At 49.3% G+C, this 27,135-nt stretch overlaps 2 protein-coding genes across 5 annotated transcripts in view; both read right to left on the bottom strand.

Moving 5' to 3' along the window:
• LOC147115098 (ras-related protein Ral-A) overlaps positions 1 to 27,135 on the bottom strand; it is a 520,495-nt gene that overhangs the window by 194,521 nt on the left and 298,839 nt on the right. The window lies entirely within an intron of this gene.
• The window catches only part of LOC147115100 (oxidation resistance protein 1-like), a 50,723-nt gene continuing 26,979 nt past the window's right edge, over positions 3,392 to 27,135 (bottom strand). Inside the window, exons 4-5 of the mRNA XM_085993378.1 lie at positions 5,461 to 5,623; positions 3,392 to 3,595 (exon numbers count right to left, since the gene is read on the bottom strand). Coding sequence (XP_085849504.1) covers positions 3,569 to 3,595; positions 5,461 to 5,623 — 190 coding nt within the window. The 3' untranslated portion in view covers positions 3,392 to 3,568. The remainder of the gene's footprint in view (positions 3,596 to 5,460; positions 5,624 to 27,135) is intronic.

Genomic DNA, 27,135 nt, shown 5'->3' with positions numbered 1-27,135 from the left:
GAACAGGGTGAAGAGGTCGTTCAGACATTTAATGACCGTGGCACTGGTCATGTCCGGGCAGGGGATGGCGAACGGGAAACGGGAGTACTCATCAATAATATTGAGGAAGTACACATTGCGGTCGGAGGAGGGGAGAGGCCCTTTAAAATCAATGCTCAGGCGCTCGAAGGGGCGAGTGGCTTTTATCAGGTGGGCCCTGTCTGGTCTATAAAAGTGCGGTTTGCACTCAGCGCAGACTTGGCAGTTCCTGGTCATGGTCCTGACCTCCTCAATAGAGTAAGGCAGGTTGCGGGCCTTGATGAAGTGGAAGAACCTGGTGACCCCCGGGTGGCAGAGGTCATTGTGGAGGGCCCGCAGTCTATCGATCTGCGCGCTGGCGCAGGTGCCACGCGATAGCGCATCCGGGGGTTCATTGAGCTTCCCGGACCGGTACAAGATCTCGTAATTGTAGGTGGAAAGTTCGATTCTCCACCTCAAGATCTTGTCATTTTTGATTTTGCCCCTCTGCTTGTTGTTAAACATGAAAGCAACTGAACGTTGGTCAGTGAGCAGGGTAAATCGTTTTCCGGCCAGGTAGTGCCTCCAATGACGCACAGCCTCCACAATCGCCTGGGCCTCCTTCTCAACAGTGGAGTGTCTGGTCTCCGGGCCTTGGAGGGTTCGTGAAAAGAAGGCCACGGGTCTCCCCGCCTGATTGAGGGTAGCGGCCAGGGCAAAGTCGGACGCGTCGCTTTCCACCTGGAAGGGGATGGATTCGTCCACTGCGTGCATGGTGGCTTTGGCAATGTCTTCCTTGATACGGTGGAAGGCTAAGCGGGCCTCTGCCGTCAAGGGAAAAGAGGTGGACTTGATCAGCGGATGGGCCTTGTCCGCATAGTAGGGGACCCACTGGGCATAATAGGAGAAAAACCCTAGGCACCTCTTCAGGGCCTTGAGGCAGTGGGAGTTCCATAAGGGGACGCATCCGGTCGGGGCCGATGACTCCATGTTCCACAACACAGCCAAGGATGGCGAGGCGGTTTGTGCGGAATATGCACTTCTCCTTGTTATATGTCAGGTTCAGGAGTTGGGCGGTGCGGAGGAATTTTTCGAGGTTTGCGTCATGGTCCTGCAAGTCACGGCCGCAGATGGTCACATTGTCCAGATATGGGAAAGTGGCCTGCAACGCATTTTGATCTACCATCCGGTCCATCTCCCTTTGGAAGACGGAGACCCCGTTGGTGACGCCAAAGGGAACCCTAAGGAAGTGGTAGAGGCGGCCGTTTGCCTCAAAGGCAGTATACTGGCGGTCCTCAGGGCGGATAGGGAGCTGGTGGTACGCTGATTTCAGGTCAATGGTCGAGAAGACGCGGTACTGCGCGATCTGGTTGACCATATCAGCTATGCGGGGGAGTGGGTAGGCGTCCAGCAGGGTGTAGCGATTTATTGTCTGGCTGTAGTCGATGACCAGGCGCTGCTTCTCGCCGGTCTTAACGACCACAACCTGGGCTCGCCAGGGGCTGGTGCTGCCCTCAATAATCCTTTCCTTCAGGAGCCGCTCCACTTCGGTTTTAATGAAAACCCTGTCCCCGGCACTGTATCGCCTGCTCTTTGTGGCGATGGGCTTACAGTCGGGGGTGAGGTTAGCAAACAGTGGGGGGGGGGGGGTGACTCTGAGTGTGGAGAGGTTGCACCTGGTGCGCGGCGGGCAATTTGGGAGCTGCTGGCTGCGGACTGTGAGTGGGGGTAGGGGTCCACCGTACGCCATCGTAACACTTTTAAGGTGGCACTGAAAATCTAACCCCAGCAGGACGGCAGCGCAGAGGTCGGGCAGGACCAGAAGTTTAAAATGATCGTACACGGTCCCGTCTACTACGAGTGTCACTACGCAGTAGCCGCCGATGTCCGCCGACTGGGACTCGGAGGCCATAGAAATCCGCTGGTGCGCAGGCAGGACTGGGAGAGAGCAACGCCGCACCGTGTCGGGGTGGATGAAGCTCTCCGTGCTCCCAGAGTCAAAAAGGCAGATTGTATCGTGGCCATTTACCTTAATGTCCATTGTGGAACTGGCCAGCTGGTGCGGTCTCGCTTGGTCCAGTGTAACGGATGCCAGCGTAGGGGTCGGTGTGTCGCTGCGGGTATCAGATGAGGCGGTGTTGGGGGCCTGCTGCGTTCCGGCTGTCGTCCAAGATGGCGGCGTCCATGATCCCCATGTGGCTGGAGGCGTCCAAAATGGCTGCTGTACCGGTGGTTCGCACATGGCCGGGGAGGCCCAAGATGGCGGCCCGCATGGCCCACACGCGGCGCTGCTGGGGTTCGGGGTGGCTTTGGCCCTGCAGACGTTAGCGTAGTGTCCCTTCTTCCCGCAGCCCGAGCAGATCGCGTTTTTCGCCGGGCAGCGCGCTCTGGGGTGTTTTGCCTGGCCACAGAAGTAGCATTTCTGGCCTTGGGACACTGCTGCGGTAGTTGGGTCGTGGCTGGGGTGGCACGGCGCTATGAGGCGGTCCTACCGTGTCCCAGGCTGTCATTCCCCGCGGCGTCCACGGTGCAGAGGAGTAGGCATCCATGCCCCGGTAGGCTGCATCCAATGATAGTGCGAGTTCCGAGGCCTTGTTGAGGTCGAGGTCACTCTGCTCCAACAGTCGCTGTCGGGTGTAATTGGATCTGTGGCCCGCTACAAAAGCATCCCGGATAAGTTCCTCTGTGTACACGGTGGCCTTTACATCCTTACAACCACAGGCCCGGCCAAGCACAGGCAGTGCCTGAAGGTATTCCACGGTCGATTCCCCAGGTTGTTGTTTACGACTCCCCAGAAGGTGCCTGGCGTACACTTCGTTCACTGGGCGCGTGTACTGGTCCTTGAGGAGCTTGATAGCGTCCGCGTACGAGGTCGCGTCTTGGATGACCGAGTACACTCGGTGGTTCACTTTGGAGGTCAGGACATCCAGTTTGTCCTCGTCCGATTTGATTGCTGCGGAGGCGGTCAGGAATTTTTAGAAACACTTAAGCCAGTGAGTAAACTTGGTGGATGAGTCCGCCTCCCGATGATCTAAGTCCAGGCATGCTGGTGTGAGGATCTTCTCCATTATAAAAATTTTGTTAATAAAATTGATGCGCTATCAATTACTCACAAAAGACTGAGAGTTAAGAGAGTAACTAAAGGCTTTTATTAACAAAAGAATGAAGGTCTGCCTCGAGTGGTCGACCGGTCCAGAAATACAAAGGGCTGGGGAGCAGTCACCTTTATACTAGGACTTGTGGGAGGAGTCAGCCGAGGCATGTCCAGGCATGTACACAGTGGAATACAAACAGTGGTTTACCACACTGTTACTCAGATAGGCCCAAGGACTGGGTCTATTTACTTTAGAGCAGCGTAGACTTAGAGGCAACGTGATAGAGGTTTATAAAATAATTAAAGGGCTGGATAGCGTGTTTATTGATAGATTATTTCAATTTAACAGGCAGGGGTTTAAACTATGCAAGAGTAGGCATAGGCTAGATGTTAGGTGGTTCTTCCTTTCCCAGAGAGCAGTGAGTCTCTGGAACTGTTGCCAGCTGGTGTGGTGGGTGCTGACTCTCTGCATTGCCTTCACAAGGGAGCTGGACCGGTTCCTGACTGGGGAGAGATTACATCATATAAAACGTTAGTGACTTTATAGGTAACACCTGGTCTATGTGATCTCCTGGACTGGTTTTGGTCGCCTGAGCGGGCCGGAGAGAAATTTTCCAGTATTCTTTGCCTTATTAAACTGGGTTTTTCTGTTTTTTGCCTTTACTCGGAGATGATATGACTGCAAAGGAATGGGGAGGGGTAGAGATGTCCAGTCAGAATGCTCCAGCCATCATGAGTGTGGCGCAGGCTTGATGTACCAACTGGTCTTTTCCTGCCCGTCAATTTTGTACGTTCGTAAAGCTAATTTGTAATTTCTTATAACAGATTCATAAAAGTGGTGTCCCTACTCAAACATCCTCTAAGACACAAAGATATATAAATACTGAAACTTGTGTACAGACAGGAAATTGAACTATCAGGTTGGCACACACAAAAACAGCTCAGACACAAATTAAATGGTTATTTCATTTTTTTCTGGACTGAAACAAAACATTCTCATTGGAATTTATGATTAGCAGTGTTCAATTTGACATTTATGGCACCTCCAGGTTTCATAAAGCCATCTCTTGCTTTCCTCCCTCAAATAAACACCCATTTGTCCACTGCTGCATGCAACAAACTAAAAACAAAGAAATAAAAAAGTATATCTTGCATACCTCACAAATAACAGAGACAGCTCAATGAATCATATTTCCCAAGTACTTCCATGTAACATTTCACAAATACCCATTGCCACATGCAAGGAAACACTTACTGCACGCACAGTACAACTACAACACAATCAATGAAGGGATTCATGGGCCCCGATATGTGCAGGAGGTGAGGGGGGCTTATAGCGACTGGGAAACCCAGGAGTACAGGGAACGCAGCGGTCCAGTTGAGTTTAACGGCAGGACGTTATTTGAATTTTTTCTCCGTTTCCCGGTTGTCAGCCAGCCAGATTGAGAAGCTGGCTGGCTGTCGGGTGGGAAGGCCTGTGCTGGAAGTCCGCTGCCATGGAGCAAAAAGGAGGGAGAGGGCGGGGAAGAGAGAGATTGCGGGCGGAGGGTGGGGATGAGAGATAGCAGGTAGACCTGGGGATCGTGGGCAGGGGTAGAGAAAGATTGGGGGACGGCCTGGAGATCGTCCAGGGCCGGGGGTGGTGGGGCTGTCGGATGGGAGGCCAATCGGGGGTGGGGCGGGTTAAAGTGCTGATTGTGAGGAGGGAGGCAGGTCATGGCAGGTAAGGGAGGAAACACACCTGCTCCTCCTGGCCCACAAGCAGAGCTGGAAAAGCACTTACCTGCTGGATCCAGCCGTTCTCTCCTCCCTTCAATTCCCTGGTTTCCCCGAGCCCTGGGAAACCAGGCCCACAGCCATTAAATCTAAATGGCTGCTAAAATTTGAGGCACACAGTCTTATTAGCATACTTAAATTACTGACCCGCATCTCGAGAGCAGGTTACGTTACTGACCCCCAACTCTCTCCGGTTAAGCCAGCCATAGGCGCGTTCACAGCGGGTTGGGGTCAGGTTTCAGATTTTTAAGAGTTTAAACTGGGTGATAAAATTCCCCACATGGTTAGCAAACGGTAAAACGTTGAGCTACAGAAGTTAAAGCTCAGAAGAAAGACAAAAGTAAGTTTGTTGACATTAACAGTTACCACACATGATAAGAAATTAACAGACAATGCAATCCTACACTTGACTTTGAAGCAAGCACATTAACATTGCTTTCTGGACGATTATTGCTAAGTAACAGTACAAGTCTTCCCACAGACTAGTTCTTTTAAAATTTCAGCCATACATGCATGATTAAAAAAAAGACCAGATAAAGATTTCTGTGTCGCTTCCCAAAGCAAGACAGGGATTAGCCCCAGAATAGCCTTACCTCCCAGTCTTTCAGCACTGATTCATTGATGGAATCCTCCTTCATTTCAGACTCCTCATTCTTTGCTACAACCATGAATCCTGGCTCCTTCACCGACTCTCCAGTTTCATCGCCGTACATGTCTGGAGACCACTGCACAAAGAAGATATACAGATGCTCGGCCCTGCAAAGCAAACAGTTTCCACTGAATAAATATCTGCTCCGATCAGCTGACCTTCTTTGCTGGTGCACACTGCACCGCATGCCAGAGACTGCACAGAAGCTTGTTGCACAGCTGTTAATGGCAACAGAACTGGAGGTTGTGCACATGCTGGCTGGAGGAGGTTACAGTCTGATAGCAGGAGGAGAGGACGATAACATACTCCCCTGGCACTAGCAGGGAAAGGTTCACAAAATCACAAATCTGAAATCATTCAAATTTCATTTTATTCATCTTAAAACCATTGCCTTTTTAGGGGGGGGGGGCGCTGTGGGGCAGTCCAATAATTTATTTTCAGACCATTTCTTCTGGGCATTGAATTGCACAATTTCAAAAGTGTTCCATGATATAATGTCCAGTTTTCTTAATTAATATTTTCACAATGTATGGCAATTAGTTGGTGTCTCATAACAATGACATGAAAGTGCTAATATAGTGGAAATGAAGGATAGGTTGGTGGATTAAGGGCTCAGTCTTCACTCCAGGATACATAGGTTATCATTCAACCTTATTGTGTGTTGCTGGGGTCACCACCCAAGGAAAAGAATTACAGTGCATTTGCAGCCGCAGTGCCAACATTCTGACCGAAACTTCTTCCACGCAGCGATTTTGCTCTTTTTTAAGTAGTTAAAGTTATGTTTTTCTTCCTTCTTTGAAGATTTTTATTAAGGCTATATAGGTTATAATATGTGAGCACAGGGATGTTTCTGGTGCCAGAAAGACTGGGTCTATGAGGAGCTGGAATATGCAAGAGAAGGCTGGATGCAAAAGAGTTTGCATGACTTGTGGTCTCCAATACCCTTCATATGGGGGCATCCTCATGAAGCTGAGGGAACACCAACATAGTGGTTACGTTACTGGACTAGTAATCCAGAGGCCTGGACTAATGATCTGGCGACATGAGTTCATAATCCCAACCATGGCAGCTGGAGAATTTAAATTCAGTTAATTAAATAAATCTGGAATAAAAGAGCTAGTATCTAGTATCAGTAATGGTGTCATAAAAACCCATCTGGTTCACTAATGTCCTTTATCTGCCATCCTTACCCAGTCTGGCCTATATGTGACTCCAGACTCAGCAATGTGGTTGACTCTTAACTGCCCTCTGAAATGGCCGAGCAAGCCACTCAGTTGTAACAAACCACTACGACAAAGTCAGCACTGTGGGAGTAGCTTCATCACACGGACTGCAGTGGCTCACCACCACCTTCTCAAGGGCAACTAGGGATGGGCAATAAATGCCAGCGACGCCCAGATCCCAGGAACGAATAATAAAAAAATCCTCAAATTGTGCTGAGGTATCCTTAATGGAGTTTGATAGAATGGCCAATCAGAAAATGAGTATTCTTAGAGATATGATAAAAGATCATAAACAATTTTATGCATCTCCTTCCTCTTCTGCCCATTTTCTCCCCTTCTCTTTCCCTCATCGATCAGGAATTGAGCTTGGGATGTTCCTGGTCTGTATGGCTACCTGAACCAGCAGAGCCATTAGAGAAGTCCACTATTTGTCCCCCCTTCCATCCCCAGAATGCAATATTCAGACCAAAAGCCAACATACATTAACTTTGCAACATCCCATTCAGGGAACTTAAAATGAAGAGGTAATCCTGATAACTTTTTAAATCAATTTAACTTATTATATATCTGCTGATCTAAAAGCAAGTATTCTTTTTTATTTACAATGCAATTTTCACTTAAACAAAAGATAGCAATCTAAAAGTAGGTTAAAATATTTATTTAAACATTGGGGTCTATTGTCCAGTCTAAACCAGAATAGGATTGTAGTCTTTTTTCTTGTCTGGCATAATTCAGCACCAAATTTTCATGTGCTTGTTCCCATTTCATATGCCTTTTTGTTTAATTGCTCCTTTTAGAACAACTTGCATTTATATAGTGCCTTTATAAACGTCCCAAGGCATTTCACAGGAGCATAATCAAACAAAAATTAACACCGAGCCCAAGAAGGAGATATTAGGACAGGTGACCAAAAGCTTGGTTAAAGAGGTCGGTTTTAAGGGGGAGAAAGAGGTGGAGAAGTTTAGGGAGCGAATTCCAGAGCTTAGGGCCTAGACACCTGAAGGCACGGCCGCCAATGGTGGGCTGAAATAAGTGGGCGATGGACAAGAGGCCAGAGCTGGAGGAGTGCAGTGTTCTTGGAGGGTTGTGCAGCCATGCAGCGGTCTAGAGGTCCTGCGTAGGCTGCTCACCGGCTTTTACATGGAAGAAACTACGCATGCGCGAAAATTTGAATGGGCTCCGCAGCCAGTTAAAAGGACCGCACATGAAAAAAAGAGAGGGACCACTGGTTGTAAGGCTGGAAGAGGTTACAGAGATAGAGAGCAGTGGAGGGATTTGATCACGAGGATGAGAATTTTAAAATGGAGGCGTTCAAGGACTGGGAGCTAATGTAGGTCAGCGAGCTACAGTGTGATAAATGAACGGGACTTGGTGCGAGTTAGAACAGGGGCAGCAGAGTTTTTGATGAGCTTAAGTTTATGGAGAGTGACAGGTAGGAGAGGCCAGCCAGCAGAGCGTTGGAATAGTCAAGTATGGAGGTAACAAAAGTATGGATAAGGGTTTCAGCAGCAGATGAGCTGAGGCAGGGGTGGAGACGGACGATATTATGGAGGTGGAAGTCTTGGTGATAGAGAGGATATGGGGTCGTAACCTTAGCTCAGGGGCAAATAGGATGCCGAGTTTGCAAACAGCCTGGTTCAGCCTGAAACAGTGGAAAGGGGGATGGAATCAGTGGCCTGGGAATGTAGTTTGTGGTGGGGGCTGAAGACAATGGCTTAGGTCTTGCCAATGTTTAATTGGAGAAATTTCTGCTCATCCAGGACTGGATGTTAGGCAAGCAGTCTGACAACACAGAATCAATGGTGGGGTCGAGAGGTGGTGGTGAAGTAGAGCTGGATTTCATCAGAGTACATGTGGAACTGGACGTGTTTTCAGATGATTTCATCGATGGGCAGCAATTAGATGAGAAACAGGAGAGGGCCAAGGATAGATTCTTAGGGGACTTCAGGAGATAGTCGGGAAGAGAAGCTATTGCAGGAGATTCTGCGGCTACGACTGTATAGGCAAGAATGTGAACTAGGCGAGGGCAGTCCCACTCAGCTGGACAATGGAAGAGAGTGGTTGGAGGAGGATGGTGTGGTCAACCATCTCAAAAGGCTGCAGACAGGTCGAGAAGGATGAGGGGGGATAGTTTACCATGGTCACAGTCACATAGGATGTCATTTCAGTGCTGTGGGAGGGGCAAAAGCCTGATTGGACAGTTTCAAACATGAAGTTGTGGGAAAGATGGGCACAGATTTGGAAGATGAAAACACGTTCAAGGACATGAGAGGAAAGAGGGAGTTTGCAAGGACAGAAGGGTCAAGGGTGTTTTTTTTGAGGGGGTGATAATGACAGATTTGAAGGGGCGGGGACTAATGCTCCCGGTAATCCTTTTTGGCCCTGCGCGGCCCCTTTAAGGGGCTGTGAATGCCATTCAAAATACCATGCATGTGCGGTTTTTACATTGAAAAGCTGGCTGCGCGGGTTCCCTGGAGCGCTGCGTGGCCGCGCGGGTTCCCTGGAGCGCTGCATGGCCACACAGCTTACAAGGAACATTGGAGGGCACAGTACCTGAAGAGATGGAACCGTTTGCAATATGAGTTAGCATGGGGACCAGAAAGGGAAGTTGGGAGTCAGCAGTTGAGAGAGCAGGTGGTGAGTCTCATGGACAAGATGAGCTTGAAGAGGGCATGAAGGGAGATATGAGAGAAACTAGAAAAAGATGTGGGGTTAGGGGAAGGGAGGGATGTGGCAGAGGCAGCTGAACAGATGGTCTCAATCATAAAGACAAATGTCCATGAGCTCCTCGCACTTGTTGGAGATGAGGGTGGGAGGGGACAGGGGAGAGGGGTTTAAGGAGATGGTTGGTAGTGGAGAAAAAAGCCAGGGGTTATTTTTGCATTCCAGGATGATCCTGAGCAGTGAGCAGTTTTGGCAGAGGAGAGCAGGATCAGATAGCACTTGATGCGGTCCAGCCAGATCTGGCGATGAATGGCTAAACCAGTTGTGTGCCATAAATGTTCAAATCTGCATCCCTTGGACTTAAGGGCACGAAGGTGGAGGCCATATCAGGGAAACAATCAGGGTAACAGACTAATGGTAACACGACAAGTGTCACAGGGTGGTTTCACCAACTATGTGGACAGGACCTGGGATAGAAACGGACAAGTAAGTGGCTCGGTTTGCAGTTGCTTGGTTCATCTTACTGTTGCAAATTAATCAGTGGAACCTGGTTAGGTTTTTGGCAGCAGCAACTTGAATTTTAGAAAAGGTTGAGACAAATAAAGCCCATTAAAAAGACAGGTTCCATCTATCCCACCTTTTTAAAATCCTCTAGTGTTTAGGGTAGAAATCAAAAACAGAATCCTCCAATTTTTCCTGTTGATATGCCACAGGATGGCTGGTGCAGAAAATGGAAAAGGGTCGAGAGTGCCTTACGGTAACTGCGAAGGTGTTTTGGGCCATACAGGAACCTCCTGCTCTCCACATGGTCTGTGCTATACCGAATAATGAAGCTGTTAACAATGGGTGACAAAATGCAAAACATATTCTAGTCTCCAGTACAAACATCTTATTAGCTGTTTCTTTTGTCTTTTCAAGGTGTCTACTTGGTTCATATTCATTAAACTGAGGAATACCAAATGGAACACTTTTTCCTCTTCTATTAGCCATTAAGAAGTTGCATGCTAGTTTGGATGCAGGCGAATGTTCCCAATATGCACCCTAAATCCAACCAAATAAGAACACCCACGTACACCATTGTAACATTCCAGTTAGCATCCTTGTGGTCTAATTGGAAATGATCGAATTTAGGTTAAAATATAGGCGGTTTTGTGCAGCATCCCCACAGCATGAGATAATGGGTTGAGACTATCAGAACATATTTTACTTAAATTTCTTGCAATTGACAGAACAACTTTAATTCTGTCACTCTGGGATGGATTCAAACCAGATTCAGAGGTGAAAGGACAGAGAAAACTAACCAGTTTAGCACCACCCAGTCCTTGTAGTTTGTATGTAATCATAAAATACTTACTATGGAATTCAATGCACACAAATTATTACAAAATATAGGATTTATACAATGCCAAACGCTCAAAGTGCAGCATTTATGGTTTCACAGCACCATAAAACTGATAGAGTCCTCACGGCAGTAGTAAAAGTCCATCAGTCTAAAGCACTTGCTTGCTTTCTATCACAGGAGGGCAATGCAACCAAGAGAACAGGGCTAGAATCAAAAAAATAATGCCAAACAAGAAAACCTCTCATATACCTTCACAACAATAAAGCAGAGGGAGTGCAATGTAATTCTGACCCAGATACTTGGAAAGGTTCTTGGAAATGTTTGTATAGGAATACCTAGGCAGCACCTGCCAAGGGCAACAGGCGCATGGAAACACCATCACCTCCAAGTTCCCCTCCAAGTCACACACCACCCTGACTTGGAAATATATCGCCATTCCTTCGTTGTCACTGGGTAAAATCCTGGAACTTCCTCCCCAACAGCACTGTGGGAGTATCTTCACCACACGGACTGCAGCGGTTCAAGGCGGCAGCTCACCACCACCTTCTCAAGGGCAATTATAGATGGGCAATAAATGCTGGTCTTGCCAGCGACGCCCACATCCCATAAATGAATAAAAGAAAACAATAGTTTCCCTACTCTAACAATATTACAATGAAATGTCAAGGGTAAACTAGATACTGGGCTAAAAAAGAACTGCATATGACAGCACTAACAGTGTACAGAGCTGAAAATAATTATCTATATAATACATATCTTATTTCCAAATGACATTAGGGAGTTTATTAGACAACGGAATGTTCTTCACAGGCTTTCGGTTCTCTGTATGATCTTGCACATTCTACAAGTAGATTTAAAATTCAGCACTGGTCTAACATAACTATTAATGGCTACAGCATCTAGCCATGGAAATTATTCTACAAATATTTTAAACTCAAGAAAACACTTGTCAATCCAGTTACTGATCCACATTCCAGCACAAAACCCGTGTGTTCAGATGGTATTCCCCTTTGTAGTTCCAGTGTGGTCATGGTGCTCCCTACATCATCAGTCTGAAAATGACTTGAAATATTCTCTCTCTTTTTATGGAGACAAAGCGGAATGGATCCCGCAATACACCATGGGAAGCAGGGGGTGCAGCAAAAGCTCAGAAGCTTGAAAAGAGCTCATCTAGAGCTTAAAGCTTGCTGACCTGTCACTCCAGTTTTAAATACTGATCCCTCCAGTTCTGTTATTTAGACATCATCAGAATATGAAAGGACCGTAAAAGATCACCTTCCCGGTCCCAGAGTTCAGAAGTACAATATGTAGTTCACTGTATCACACAATTGATTTTCTCACTAAATACTTGGCCAACTTCCTTTTAAATTACTGATATTATCAGCCTCGATCGCGTCCCTAAGCAGTCCATTCCAAACATTCACCACTGATACGCTTATCAATTACTTCATAAAAGGTGATGAGTCGAAGAAGAGATGATGAGTCGAAAGAAGAGATGAATAAGGCTTTTATTAGCTAAGAAGAGACCATGCTTCTTCGTGAGTGACTGAACAAGTCTGAACGAAACCCACACAGTGGTGGGTGGAGTCAGCTGAGGCATGCCTCCATACACAGCGCCACCCAGAGGTGGCAATATACAATACAGTGGTTTACCACATTCACCCCTTGTTTAATGTGAAGTCCGGCGGGGTGAAGGGTACTACAAGTTAAGTCTATCAGGAGGCCTTGTCTGACGTCCTGATCGTCGTGGTGGCGGCGGTGGTGTTGCAGCATCCGACGTCGGGTCTGGTGTCTGGGTGGTTGGCGAAGATTCCTGGGGCTTTGGCATGCCGTCTGCAGGGGTTGGGTTGGGAGGGGTGGTGGGGGATAACAGTGGTAAGGGGGATAACGGTGGTAAGGGGGATAACGGTGGTAATTCAGGGGTACCCGAGGGTGCGAGATCTCGTATGGAGACCGTGTCCTCCCGCCCGTCTGGGTATGTCACCCAGGCATACTGGGGGTTGGCGTGTAGGAGGTGCACCCGCTCGACCAGGGGGTCCGTTTTATGCGTCCTCACGTGCCTCCGCAGTAGGACGGGCCCAGGAGAAGTCAACCATGCCGGTAGCGAGGTTCCCGATGTAGACTTCCGGGGGAAAACGAACATTTTCTCATGAGGGGTCGCATTAGTGGCAGTACAAAGCAGTGACCGAATGGAGTGAAGCGCTGCAGGGAGGACCTCCTGCCAGCGGGAGGTCGGAAGGCCCTTAGATTTTAGTGCTAAGAGGACTGCCTTCCAAACCGTCGCGTTCTCCCTTTCCACCTGGCCGTTCCCCCGGGGGTTGTAACTGGTGGTCCTGCTCGTGGCGATACCTCTTGTTAGCAGGTACTGCCGAAGTTCGTCGCTCATGAACGATGAGCCCCTGTCGCTATGTATATAGCTGGGGAACCCGAACAGAGCGAAGATGTCATTCAGACACTTGATGACCGTGGTACTGGTCATGTCTGGGCAAGGGATGGCAAAGGGGAAACGGGAGTACTCATCAACTATGTTGAGGAAGTACACATTGCGGTCAGCGGAGGGGAGGGGCCCTTTAAAATCGACGCTCAGGCGTTCGAAGGGGCGGGTGGCCTTGATCAGGCTTGCTCTGTCCGGCCTATAGAAGTGCGGTTTGCACTCGGCGCAGATTTGGCAGCTCTTGGTCATGGTCCTGACCTCCTCGATGGAGTAGGGCAGGTTACGGGATTTGATAAAATGGAAAAACCTGGTGACCCCCGGGTGGCAGAGGTCATTGTGGAGGGACTGCAGCCTATCACTCTGCGCGTTGGCGCATGTACCACGTGATAGGGCATCTGGGGGCTCATTGAGTTTCCCTGGCCGATACAAGATATCATAATTGTAGGTGGAGAGTTCGATTCTCCACCTCAAGATCTTGTCGTTCTTGATTTTACCCCTCTGCTTATTATTAAACATAAAAGCTACTGAACGCTGGTCAGTGAGCAGGGTAAATCGTTTCCCGGCCAGGTAATGCCTCCAGTGACGCACCGCTTCTACAATAGCCTGGGCCTCCTTTTCGACGGAGGAGTGTCTCGTCTCGGGGCCCTGGAGGGTCCTTGAGAAAAAGGCCACGGGTCTGCCCGCCTGGTTAAGGGTCGCGGCTAGGGCGAAGTCGGAGGCATCGCTCTCCACTTGGAAGGGGATGGACTCATCCACCGCGTGCATTGCGGCCTTCGCGATATCGTTCTTGATAAGAGTGAAGGCTGCACACGCCTCTGGTGTCAGGGGGAAGGAGGTGGCTTTGATGAGGGGCCTGGCTTTGTCTGCATAGAGGGGCACCCACTGGGCGTAGGAGAAAAACCCCAGGCATCTCTTCAGTGCTTTTTGGCAGTGGGGAAGGGGTAGCTCCATTAGGGGGCGCATTCTGTCGGGGTCGGGCCCGATGACTCCGTTCTCCACCACGCAGCCGAGGATGGCCAGGCGCTTGGTGTGAAACATACATTTTTCCTTATTGTACGTTAGGTTCAGCCGTTGGGCCGTACGGAGGAAATTTGCTAGATTAACGTCGTGGTCCTGCTGGTCGTGGCCGCAGATGGTGACGTTATCCAAATAGGGGAAGGTTGCCCGCAGCGCGTTCTGGTCAACCATTCGGTCCATCTCCCTTTGGAAGACCGAAACCCCGTTGGTGACGCCGAAGGGGACCCTAAGGAAGTGGTAGAGGCGGCCGTTTGCCTCGAAGGCAGTATACTGGCGGTCCTCATGGCGGATGGGCAGCTGGTGGTACGCTGACTTAAGGTCGATGGTGGAGAATACTTTGTATTGCGCAATCTGATTGACCATATCAGATATGCGAGGGAGGGGGTACGCGTCCAGCTGGGTGTACCGGTTTATGGTTTGGCTGTAGTCGATTACCATGCGGCGTTTTGCAGTGGTTTTAACGACTACAACCTGGGCTCGCCAGGGGCTAGTGCTACCTTCGATAATGCCCTCCTTCAAGAGCCGCTCCACCTCAGAGCTGATAAAAGCTCTGTCCCCGGCACTGTACCGCCTGCTTTTGGTAGTGATGGGTTTACAGTCGCGGGTGAGGTTAGCGAACAGGGGAGGGGGGGGTACTTTTAATGTGGAAAGGCTGCAGGTGGTTTGCAGCGGGCGATTTAAAAGTTGTTGGTTGCAGACTGTGAGTGGGGGGAGGGGTCCACCGTATGCTAGTGTGACACTCTTAAGGTGGCACTGAAAATCCAACCCTAGCAGGACGGCAGCGCAAAGACGGGGCAGGACTAGCAGTTTAAATTTTTGATATTCAGTGCCCCCTACTGACAGGGTCACCACACAGTAGCCGCTGATGTCCATTGACTGGGACTTGGACGCCATAGAAATGCGATGGTGCGTTGGCAGAATCGTGAGGGAGTGGCTACGTACCGTGTCGGGGTGGACGAAACTCTCTGTGCTCCCGCTGTCGATCAGGCAACTGGTGGCGCGGCCGTTTACCGCGATATCCATCATGGAGCTGGATAGATGGTGATTGGATGGTGGCCTTGATCCAGCGTCACAGAGGCCAGTATGTGGCTTAGTGAGTCACTATAGTCATCCGCCGAGACGGTGGTCGGTTCCGGTGCCGAAATGGCGGTTGAGTGCGTTGGATACGATGGCGGCGGATGCCATGCGGCCGGGGGTACACAAAATGGCGGATAAGATGGCTGCTCCCACGGCCCGCACGCTGCGCTGCTGGCTGGCTTCCCCTTGCAGGCGTTAGCGTAATGGCCTTTCTTCCCGCAGCCCGAGCAGGTAGCTGTCTTAGCTGGGCAGTGCGCTCTGGGATGTTTTAACTGGCCACAGAAATAGCATTTTTGGGCCTGGTTACTGGGCATCGAAGCAGTTCTTACCGGAGGCTGCTGTCTCGGTTGGGTCGCTGCAGCGGTTGGTGCCGGGGGCGGCGGTCCCGTGTCCCACGGTTTCGATTGCCATGTCTCGGCGCCGTTACGGGGGTATGCCTCGAGGTTTCGGTGGGCCTCCTCTAACGAGAGCGCAAGGGCAATGGCCGTCTTCAGGTCGGGTTCCTTGCTTTCTAGCAGTCTCTGCCGGGTGTGGTCTGACTGGAGGCCCCTGACGAAGGCATCACAGGCGAGTCCCTGCGCGTGCTCCACAGCCGTTACCGCTTTACAATCGCAGTCTCTGCAGAGTGTCAGTAGCGCCCGTGCAAATGCCCCTACCGATTCTCCCGGTTGCTGCCTGCGGGATCCCAAGAGGTGTCGGGCGTAAATTGTGTTCACTGGGCGCGTATATTGCCCTTTTAGTAGCTCGAGGGCCGCCACGTACGTATTAGAGTCCCGGATTAGCATATATACTTGATGGCTCACCTGGGCGGTCAAAATTTTCAGTTTGTGATCCTCCTCTGTAACCTGTGAGATTGCGAGGAAGGATTCAAAGCAGCTCAGCCAGTGTTCAAACTTGGCTGATGCACCCACATCTTGAGGGTCGAGGTCCAGGCGTGGTGGTCTGAGGGCTCTCAGCAATGTCTGCTGTATCCGTTGCTGTTGTTGCTCCTCAGGTGTCGCCATTTAACTTTTAGCTAATAAAATTGATACGCTTATCAATTACTTCATAAAAGGTGATGAGTCGAAGAAGAGATGATGAGTCGAAAGAAGAGATGAATAAGGCTTTTATTAGCTAAGAAGAGACCATGCTTCTTCGTGAGTGACTGAACAAGTCTGAACGAAACCCACACAGTGGTGGGTGGAGTCAGCTGAGGCATGCCTCCATACACAGCGCCACCCAGAGGTGGCAATATACAATACAGTGGTTTACCACAACCACCCTCTGTGTGATCTGTCTATTCACATTCACATTCCAAGAATGACAATGAGGAGGTATGGTAAATGGTTTTTCAGTGTTCAACTTGTCAATATCCTTGTACATAAATCTCTGCAATGGTTTATATCCAATTTATACTGAATACTTTTTACAGGTATAGAAAGGAGCACAGAACTCAACCTGCATCAAAATGCCAGTATAAACCATCTAAATGCAAAATTCAAAATCTAAAAGACATTCATCTGCAAACTTGATCTCAAAGTGGGTGAAATGTTTATACCCGTAAGTTACCATGCTGTATGTTCAACGTTCATTTTGCTGGGGATGGAGTTTTCAACTCTTCAATGCTTCTTTCCCTCATTGGAAACAGCTTTCGAAAGCTGTTGGGCGGGGAGAGGCGGAGGTGAAAAATACCAAATGGTCTCATTAATTAGAGAGTCGAATAACTGGGCCAGTTGCAGTTTCTGTATATTTACGGCGCTTGCAGGCCTTTAGGTCCTGCCCATTGACTGCTGCAAAGGAAACAAGGGCCGCAATTTTGCCGGCGCTCAGGGGGAGAGTCTGGAGGCAGGTCAGGTGGTAAAATTGAAATAAATGACAGCGGATTCCGATCCCGCCGTCAACCCGTCTCCGTGCAACTTTGCCAAAGGTGGGCTCACAGACTCCCGTTCGGTCCCGCCGCTTGGCACTTAAGGCAGTTAACTGCTTGTTTTGACAGCTGTTTTACATTTTACCACTTTTTCTGCGTGTTCCACGCCATTCCCAAACCACGCCAGCTAATTGTGTCGGGTTCACAAGTGGCTGCCTTCTTGACAGCCGCAGCTCCAGCATAAAAACGGAGCTCTAACATGGCTGACTTACAGATGACAGAACTTTGTTTTTTCAGGTCATGGAGAACTTTTTGCAGGTCTACTGATCTTGGAAGTGGTGAAGCTGAGATCCATCTCCACTGTGACCTCCTGGGGAAACCCTCTCCCCACATTGACCGAGCGCTTCTTCAACGGAGATATCTACCAGCAGCATGGGAACCATTTATTTCCTTTCATCCTGGTCCTCAGATTCAGAAGTCGAGCAGCCGTGGCAGCAGCAGAACCAGGCACAACAGCAGCACTAACAGCAGGAGCACCAACCTCCTGCTCAGCCACCTGATGGTGCACAGAGCAGAAGGTGTCAGCGCAGGGCTGCACGTCACCGCAGGAGATACCCCCAACACAGGGTTTACAGGCCGAGGATGACCTTCCTCAACATGACTGAGCAGCAGTGCCAAAGGAGGCTGAGGCTTTCGCAAGAGGTAGTCGGTGACATCTGCGCAATGCTGCACCAACACCTGGAGCCCAGAGGAGTGGGTGGACACCCCTTACCAGTGGCTGTCAAAGTCACCACCGCCCTCAATTTTTTTGCTTCAGGGTCCTTCCAGGGCTCATCAGCAGAATCTCCCATTCGGCCGCACACACTTGCATCACACAGGTAACCGATGCCCTCTTTGCCAAGGCACACAATTACATCCACTTCTCGACGGATCAAGCAAGTGTAACCGTGCGTGCGGTTGGCATTGCAAATATGGTAGGCTTGCCAAGGGTGCAGGGCGTCGTAGGCTGCACACGTGGCCCTTAGGGCATCCCATCACAACCCAGCTGTTTTTGTCAACCGCAAGGGCTTCCACTCCCTCAACGTGCAGCTGGTGTGTAACCACAGGAATGACATTTTGCATGTTTGCACGAAGTACCCTGGCAGTTGTCATGACTCGTTCATCCTGCGGCAGTCTAGTGTGCCTCTGCTCTTCAATCCACCAAACCAACTTTCCGGGTGGCTACTTGGAGACAAGGGCTATCCCCTGAAGACGTGGCTGATGATGCCGTACAGTATTCAGCAGCCAGGGTCTCCAGAATTGTTGTGATCTGCTGTGCGCTGCACAACAGCGCACAGCATCGTGGCTTGCAGCTGCCTGAGGAACAAGTGGCTCAGCACATAGCCTCCTCAGATGACGAGGAGGAGGAGGAAGACCTAGCTCCAGCAGCACGTGAGCACATTGCTGCCCGTGATGCAAGGGATGCACTGATCTTTGCCAGATTCGCTTAAGTAGACAAATCAAACAAATGTGGCTGGCACCTTCTTATCACACCATACACAATGTACAAGAACCTGTGGGTTCCTATCACTCTCACCACCATCATTACAAATGCCCTGAGCCCTCAATATAGAACTTCCATTTCCCAGAACACATAGGCCAGAACATCAACTGTTTGCCATCACTTCTGTTTAATCCATTCACAAGAGGATTACAATGTCAAATATTGAAGAAAACAAAAGACAACAGAACAGAACACCCAAGTGACTACCTTGTGCTTTATCTTCCTCTTACGCGTGCTTCTACGTGGTGCTTCCCCTGTGGCTTCAGCAGATGTGGAGGCACCTTGCTCACTTTCATGCTGCTCCTGCTTGACACCTTTGGCGAGCGTCCTCTGGGTTTGTGAGCCTGTGAAGGCTCGTCAACAGTCTGCTCCTCCTGCGTCTGTGCAGGGGCTGAGACGCCCATCTCAGTTGGATGAGGACTCTGGTGGGGCTCTGACCAAGGGCTCCGCAGTGGCATGGGAGTGTGAGCGTTTGGAGAGGAGCCCCCACTTTCTTGTTGCCTGCCACCAACATCCCTCTTATGGGTCAGCCCCACTTCAGTGCTAGCAAGTGGCTAGACAGCACCTTGCTGCACATCAGGGGGACCATGAGGACCCGTCTCTGCACTGGCAGTCCTACTGCTGAGGACTTCCATGAAGCTCTGGTTTCTCTGCTCAATAGCTGCCCATTGCTCCTCCAGAGATGTCAATCTATTCTGAACATTCACCATGTTTTCCTGACTCTGGCGACTCATTTCCTCCATGACCGTAGCCAGCCTTTCCACGGAGGTTGCCATCCTATCCGTGGTGGTGTATTGATGCGCCATTGCCTCCACAAAGGCAGTGCTCATGTTAGACATGGACTCCTCCATCCTCTCCATACTCGCAGTAACCCTGGAGACAAAACCTGCCAGAGACTCCTGCACCTGTCCCTGGAGTTCCAGCACCGCTCTTTTTCTGGATGGACCTGGAGGCACAGGGTCCACATGCAGCTGAGCAGAGCTGGGAGTGCCCTGCGGCCTCCGACGAGGACTCAGAGGGATCTGGGTGTGCAAGTACACAGGTCCCTGAAGGCGGCGGAACAGGTGGATAAGGTGGTAAAAAAGGCATATGGGATACTTGCCTTCATTAGCCGAGGCATTGAATATAAGAGCAAGGAGGTTATGATGGAGCTGTATAAAACACTGGTTAGGCCACAGCTGGAATACTGTGTGCAGTTCTGGTCGCCACACTACAGGAAGGATGTGATCGCGTTAGAGAGGGTGCAGAGGAGGTTCACCAGGATGTTACCAGGGCTGGAGCGCTTCGGCTATGAAGAGAGACTGGGCAGATTGGGTTTGTTTTCCTTGGAGCAGAGGAGGCTGAGGGGGGACATCATTGAGGTGTACAAAATTATGAGGGGCATAGATAGGATGGATGCTGAGGAGCTTTTTCCCTTAGTAGAGGGGTCAATAACTAGGGGGCATAGATTCAAGGTAAAGGGCAGGAGGTTTAGAGGGGATTTGAGAAAGAACTTTTTCACCCAGAGGGTGGTTGGAGTCTGGAACTCACTGCCTGAAAGGGTTGTGGAGGCAGAAACCCTCACAACATTTAAGAAGCATTTGGATGAGCACTTGAAATGCCATAGCATACAAGGCTACGGGCCAAATGCTGGAATATGGGATTAGATTAGACAGGGCTTGATGGCCGGCACGGACACGATGGGCCGAAGGGCCTCTATCCGTGCTGTATTACTCTATGACTCTCCACTCCTGTCCCTGTCTCCACCATCTGCTAATGCTCACTTGTGAGATGTGATACACCAGGTGACAACACTACTCTATCTCCCAGAGGTCCCACTGAGGTGTGCGTATCTGCGCTGGTGCTGGGTGCGCTTAATTCTGCTGACGCTGCGCCCTTAGAGGTTGCAGGTTCCTCTGAGGAGTCTTCTGGCTCCAGCTCTTCCTCCTGGACAGTGGGGAGGGGGGGCTGTCGATGGTCCTGTGGTGGAGTAAAGGCATGAGTTGCACATGTGATATTAACATAGCATGCACATGGAATAGTGCAGATCGTCATAAGTCAATCTGTATGCGCATCAGATGCCATATCAGTCACTTATGCAATGTAAATGAGAGATGAAAATCTATTCTGTCACCAGCTTGTTCTGCTGTGCCCGTCTGACCGTCCCCCACTTCCAGATGCTCATCACCTCCGCTTATTTCGAGGGCAGCTTCCTCAGAATTGGTCAAATGGACAATTGAAGGTGGCCCTCCTCCTGTCCTAGCCCTCTCCCTCTTATTGTGGGCTCTCTTTTCCTGCAATGAGGGAGACAAGTGAAGTTTGAGTGAGAATGATGGAGTGAGCGTAGAGAAGCCATAGCATAGATGCTTAGAAGGAGATAAAGATGGAGTGAGGTGCCAATACCAAGGGCCCTCCCTGTGCATTGTTAGTTGTAGCCATTGCATAACAGTGATAGCGAGTGTGAGGGCAGCATAGTCGAATAGTGAAGTGATTGTGTACAGAGAGAGAGAAGGATGGGTAAGGATGCAAGGGATGTAAGGGTAAAGTGGGATGTGGAAGAGTAGCTTGACAATGCAGAGTGCTGGTGATGAGAGGAGATGGGGAGCAGGTTGAGGATAATGGTGATGTTATACTCACTTTCCCTGAGTGGACCAGGTCATTGAACCTTTTTCAGCACTGCACCTAGGTTCGAATGCACATCGATCTCGAGCTGACCTCCTGAGCAATTTGCAGCCACACAGCTTTGGTCTGCTGTGGTGGCTTCTTCCTCCCAGAGGATGGGAAGAGTACCTCCTTTTGACCTCTGACTCCCTCCACAAGATCATGGAGGGAGTCATCAGCAAATCGAGGTGAGGCCTTCACCCTTGAGGTTGCCATGTCAGCAGTAGTCAGCAGAGTAGACAATCCAGAAGCAAAAAATAAGAGAATGAACCAAGGCTGCATGGGCCCCTTAAAATGGAGCTGGCTCACAGACATCAGCAGAGGCGAGTTCCAGACCCAAAACAGTAACTGGCCAGGGGAGCGCACACGCAGGGAATCAATTGCCCAATTAGGGCAAAATCGCAATTTTTTACTGGCTGAAAGCAGAGGCGGGACCGGGACCCACCGACCACCTGACCCGCACCCACCCCACCACCAATGATAAAATCGTGGCCAAGGTCTCTATCAAACACAGCAGCAGCACAGCAAAATTGGTCTCATGATGATTTCAAAATCCTTTCAGTTAGGGAATGAAAGAAAGACTTGCATTTCTATAGCGCCTTTCATGACCACTGGGCGTCCCAAAGTGCTTTACAGCAATTAAATACTTTTTTGAAGTGTAGTCACTGTTGTAATGTAGGAAACGCGGCAGCCAGTTTGCACACAGCAAGCTCCCACAATGACCAGATAATCTGTTTTTGTTATGTTGGTTGACGGATAAATACTGGCCGGGACACTGAGGATAACTCCCCTGCTCTTCTTTGATATCGTGCCATGGGATCTTTTACGTCCACCCGAGAGCAGAGACGGGGCCTCGGTTTAACATCTCATCCGAAAAATGGCATCTCTGACAGTGCAGCACTCCCTCAGCACTGCACTGGGAGTGTCAGCCTGGATTATTGTACTCAAGTCTCTGGAGTGGAACTTCAACCCACAACCTTCTGACTCAGGAGCGAGGGAGCTACCCACTGAGCCACAGCTGACACATAGAAGGTTCAGGATAATCTTATTGCCATTTATTTCAGTTAAGGAAATCTTCTTTGCCAAGGAGAATGTTACATATTGGTCTGCTTGATATCACAGAATCACAGAAATCACAGAAACCTCACAGTGCAGATAGAGGCCATTTCGGCCCATCGAGCCTGCACCGACACATATCCCACCCCCAATCCCCGTAATCCCTACACCAACACATATCCCACCCTATCCCCGTAACCCCACGTATTTAATCCCCCTAACACTAAGGGTCAATTTTATCATAGCCAATCAACCTAACCTGCACATCTTTGGACTGTGGGAGGAAACCGGAGCACCCGGAGGAAACCCACGCAAACACGGGGAGAATGTGCAAACTCCACACAGACAGTCACCTGAGGCCGGATTCGAACCCGGGTCCCTGGAGTTGTGAGGCAACAGTGCTAACCACTATGCCACCGTGCTGCCTGTTATACCTAGTCACCTACTAAAATAACCTAGAACCCAAAAGTGAGTTTACTGCTGCCCTATAGCTAATCAGAAATAGATGCAATATAAAGTACTGAAGCAGGCTGTTTAATAGAAATATCTCTTCCTTTATTTGCTTGCTGTGTGCATTTCATGGTCTCCTTTTGTACTACTACTCGCCCTGTGAGCATGTGTTTATAATATTGCCCTCTGTGCTCCTCTTCTGGTAGAAAGTGGCACTTCTGACTGTACATCTGATAAATGATAGTTTGATGTAAAATCGGCTCCAGCAGGCTGAAGGAAAAATTAGTAAAGGGATTGTTAAATTACCCATTTTTAAAGACCACACAGAGAAGCACAGATCACCATATCAAGAACTCGACTCCATGCCAGCTGAAGATTGGCTGAACACCTGTCTACTTAACCTGATTACGTCAGAGGCGCTAAGAGAAAGCAAATGGACTGTCTATCAATCTTGGAGTTGTATGTTAAGAAGCCTAAGGTTGACAAACCACTGTCCCAGAAGTGTGGCTCAAAATTAAAGAGACTTTTAAAGACTCAAGCAGGAGTCAGTGTGTGAATCACTGCTCCACCACTTTGCTGCTCCAGTCTTGCCTTTTGTTTCCTGTTGGCGCCTCCTCACCTGGCTCCATAACTACTCTCTCCCTCACAGTTTCGTGCCTTGATGCAGATTTACAGGTTGCTTCTGCATGGCTGACCAGACTACAAGTGAAAGCCATGCTACACAACAATTGTGACCATCAAGATATTCAGAGAATCTCGACAAGCCTGAGCCAACCATACGTATATAGACTTTCATTAAGGGGTTAGTCTAAGATAAAACATTTGATTTGCAAAAGGTTATGTATTTTGAAAATTCAGAAGGTGTTCTTTACTTGTTGTTAAAGCAATACTAAATCGTGCATGAACCTAAGATGTTGTATAATAAACTATTGTTTTCTTCATAAAGCCATGCTTTGTGTCTGAAGTTTCTTTAAGAAAAACAGTACATTAAGTTAAATATAAAATTAGACCTTGGAGATAAAAAGGCATTCCCCCAAATTAAATGAGTAAAAATTATTATAACAACAACTTGTATTTATATAGCACCTTTAATGTAGTAAAGCGTCCTAAGGCACTTCACAGGAGTATTGCAAGACAAAAATTTGACACCGAGCCACATAAGAAGAAATTAGGGTAGGCGACCAAAAGCTTGGTCAAAGAGGTAGATTTTAAGGAGTGTCCTAAAGGACAAAAGAGAGGTAGGGAGGCGGAGAGGTTTAGGGAGGGAATTCCAGAGCTCAGGGCCTTGGTAGCTGAAGCCATGACCACCTAAGGTTGAGCAATTATAATCAAGGATGCTCAAGAGGCCAGAATTAGAGGAGCGCAGATATCTCGGGGGGCGGGGGGGGGGGGGGGGGTGGTTGTAGAGCTGAAAGAGGTTACAGAGATAGGGAGGGGTGAGGCCATGGAGGGATTTGAAAACAAGGATGAGAATTTTGAAATCGGGGCATTGCTTAACCGGGAGCTAATGTAGGTCAGTGAGCACAGGGGAGATGGATGAGTGGGACTTGGTGCGGGTTAGGACACGGGCAGCCGAATATAAAAGCGTAAAATCACTCTGTGCTTTTTTGCTCCTACATAGGGAATGGTGGAGGGATCAGCAATCCTCCATGATGGTGGAGGCTCAGAGCCAAGAGCCATTATGGAAGTTTCCCTGCCTTCCAATTGGCACTACATCAAACATGGCCAGAGTTGCACAAGATCAGGGACAGTCTCTGGCATACATTACATTAGAAAATCATAACATGATTAGGCAGAGTCAACATGGTTTTATGAAAGGGAAATCGTGTTTGACAAATTAATTCGCGTTTTTGAGGATGTAACCAGCAGGGTCGATAAAGGGGAACCAGTGGATGTAGTATATTTGGATTTCCAAAAGGCATTCAATAAGTTGCAAAGGGAAATAGATAGACCAAGTGAGCAGGCAGTAAGGTGGCAGATGGAGTATAGTGTAGGGAAATGTGAAGTTATTCACTTTGGTAGGAAGAATAGAAAAACAGAATATTTTTTAAAATGGTGAGAAACTTTCATGTTGGTGCTCAGAGAGATTTGGGTGTCCTCGTGCAAGAAACACAGAAAGCTAGCATGCAGGTACAGCAAGTAATAAGGAAGTCAAATGGCATGTTGGCCTTTATAGCAAGGGGGTTGGAGTATAAGAGTAAGGAAGTCTTGCTACAATTGTACAGGGCCTTGGTGAGATCACACCTGGAGTACTGTGCACAGTTTTGGTCTCCTTATCTAAGGAAGGATGGATATACTTGCCTTGGAGGTGGTGCAACAAAGGTTCACTAGATTGATTCCTGGGATGAGAGGGCTGTCCCATGATGAGAGATTGTGTAGAATGGGCCTATACTCTCGAGTTTAGAAGAATGAGAGGTGATCTCATTGAAACAATCTGAAGGGGATTGACAGGGTAGATGTTGAGACGTTGTTTCCCCTGGCTTGAGTGTCTAGAACTAGGGAGCATAGTCTCAGGATAAGGGGTAGGCCATTTAAGACCGAGATGGAGGAGGAATTTCTTCACTCAGAGGGTTGAGAATCTTTGGAATTCTCTGCCCCAAAAGGCTGTGAATGCTGAGTCTTTGAGTATATTCAAGGCTGAGAAGATAGACTTTTGGACTCCAGGGGAATCAAGGGATATGGAGATCGGGCAGGAAAGTGGAGTTAAGGTCGATGATCAGCCATAATCTTATTGAATGATGGAGCAGCCTCACGGGGCCGTATGGCCTACTCCTGCTCCTAATTCTTATGTTCTGATTACACTTTCACTGATGCCAGAACTGGAGGCTTTGGTTGCAGTAGGGCACTATAATGACATGGAACTAGCATAATTGTGGCTAGTCTATATGGTGGAAATGGGTTTAACATTCAACAGTATAGAGTGTCTAGACTGAGCAGGAAAGAAGGTGCTGTAGCCCTATTTGTCAGGGGCATCTGGATGATAAATGAAGAAGTCGTTGATCTTGTGGGAGGAGGCAAGCTACAAAAATGAGCTATGTGGTAAACCACTTTTACCGTTCACTATCGTTACACTATAGTTATCACTGTTAGATCGTTTCCCTATAGTTATCACTGTTCACATTGTTGTATCACTGTACGAGGTCGCCTCTTGTCACGCTGCTATACCTGGGCTGACCACTGCCGACTCCGCCCATGGCTCCACCTACCTGCCCAGGTATAAAGGTGGTCGACTGGCTGGTATTCCTCCTTCTTGGATCCGATCACCCACGAGGGTGGGCTCTGTTATTTAATCAATAAAAACCTATAGTTACTTTCTTAACTCGTCGCTTTTCATTGGACGAATTGATAGGTATATCAATTTTATTGACTAAATTTTAAAATGTCGTCACTTGAGCAGCCAAACAACCAGTCAACGGAGCAGCCAAACGACCAGCCAGACGCCCAGCTACAACAGCCGGCTTGGTTGCGAGCCCTCAAACCACCGTACCTGGATCTAAACCCACAAGCAACAAACGCAGCCCTCGACTTCAAACACTGGCTGTGCTGCTTCGAATCCTACCTGGAAGAATCCGGCGTCCCTCAGAGATCCAAACTGAGAGTTCTGACCGCCCAAGCGAGCCCTAAAGTATACGCACTCATCCAGGACATTACTACTTACGAGGCCGCTATCAACCTACTGAAACAGCAGTACCGGAGCCCGGTAAATTCCATGTATGCCAGACACCTCCTAAGATCCCGCCCGCAACAGCCAGGAGAGTCTGTAGCTGAATTTTTACGGGCGCTACGAACACTCGGCAGGGACTGTGACTTTAAAGCAGTATCGGCTGCAGAAAACACTGAAGATAACATCCGTGATGCCTTCGTGAAAGGCCTTCGGTCCGACTACTCACGGCAGAGACTGCTGGAATCAAAGGACCTCGACCTGAACACAGCTGCAGCCTTGGCCTACTCCCTAGAAGTGACCCAGCGGGACCTCGAGGTGTATTCCAGGTACAGTTCGCGACTCTGGGACTCGGGCCCGACCCCGACCGCAATACCCCTCGTAGCGCCGCCCCCGGGACCTACCTCAGCGTCGGCGTCCCGGACCCGATCGGGACCGCCACCCCCGGTACCGGCTGCGACTTCGGACCCCCGCGACCGGGCCGCCGGCTGCTTCTTCTGTGGGCAGGCGAAACACCCGAGGTCGCGCTGCCCAGCCAAAAGCGCGACGTGCTCCAGCTGCCTGAAGAAAGGCCACTTCGCGAAGGCCTGCAGAGGGAGAGCAGCAGAGGCCAGCAGTGCCTCATGCGAACTGTGGGGGCGGCCATCTTCTATCAAGGCCACAGAT

This window comes from Somniosus microcephalus, chromosome 7 (assembly GCF_052327205.1).
Source record: "Somniosus microcephalus isolate GS21.2 chromosome 7, FLI_Smic_1.0, whole genome shotgun sequence".
NCBI classification, from domain to species: domain Eukaryota; kingdom Metazoa; phylum Chordata; class Chondrichthyes; order Squaliformes; family Somniosidae; genus Somniosus; species Somniosus microcephalus.
The sequence above is the reverse complement of the archived record's forward strand: the minus strand, read 5'-3'. Positions and strand labels throughout refer to the sequence as shown.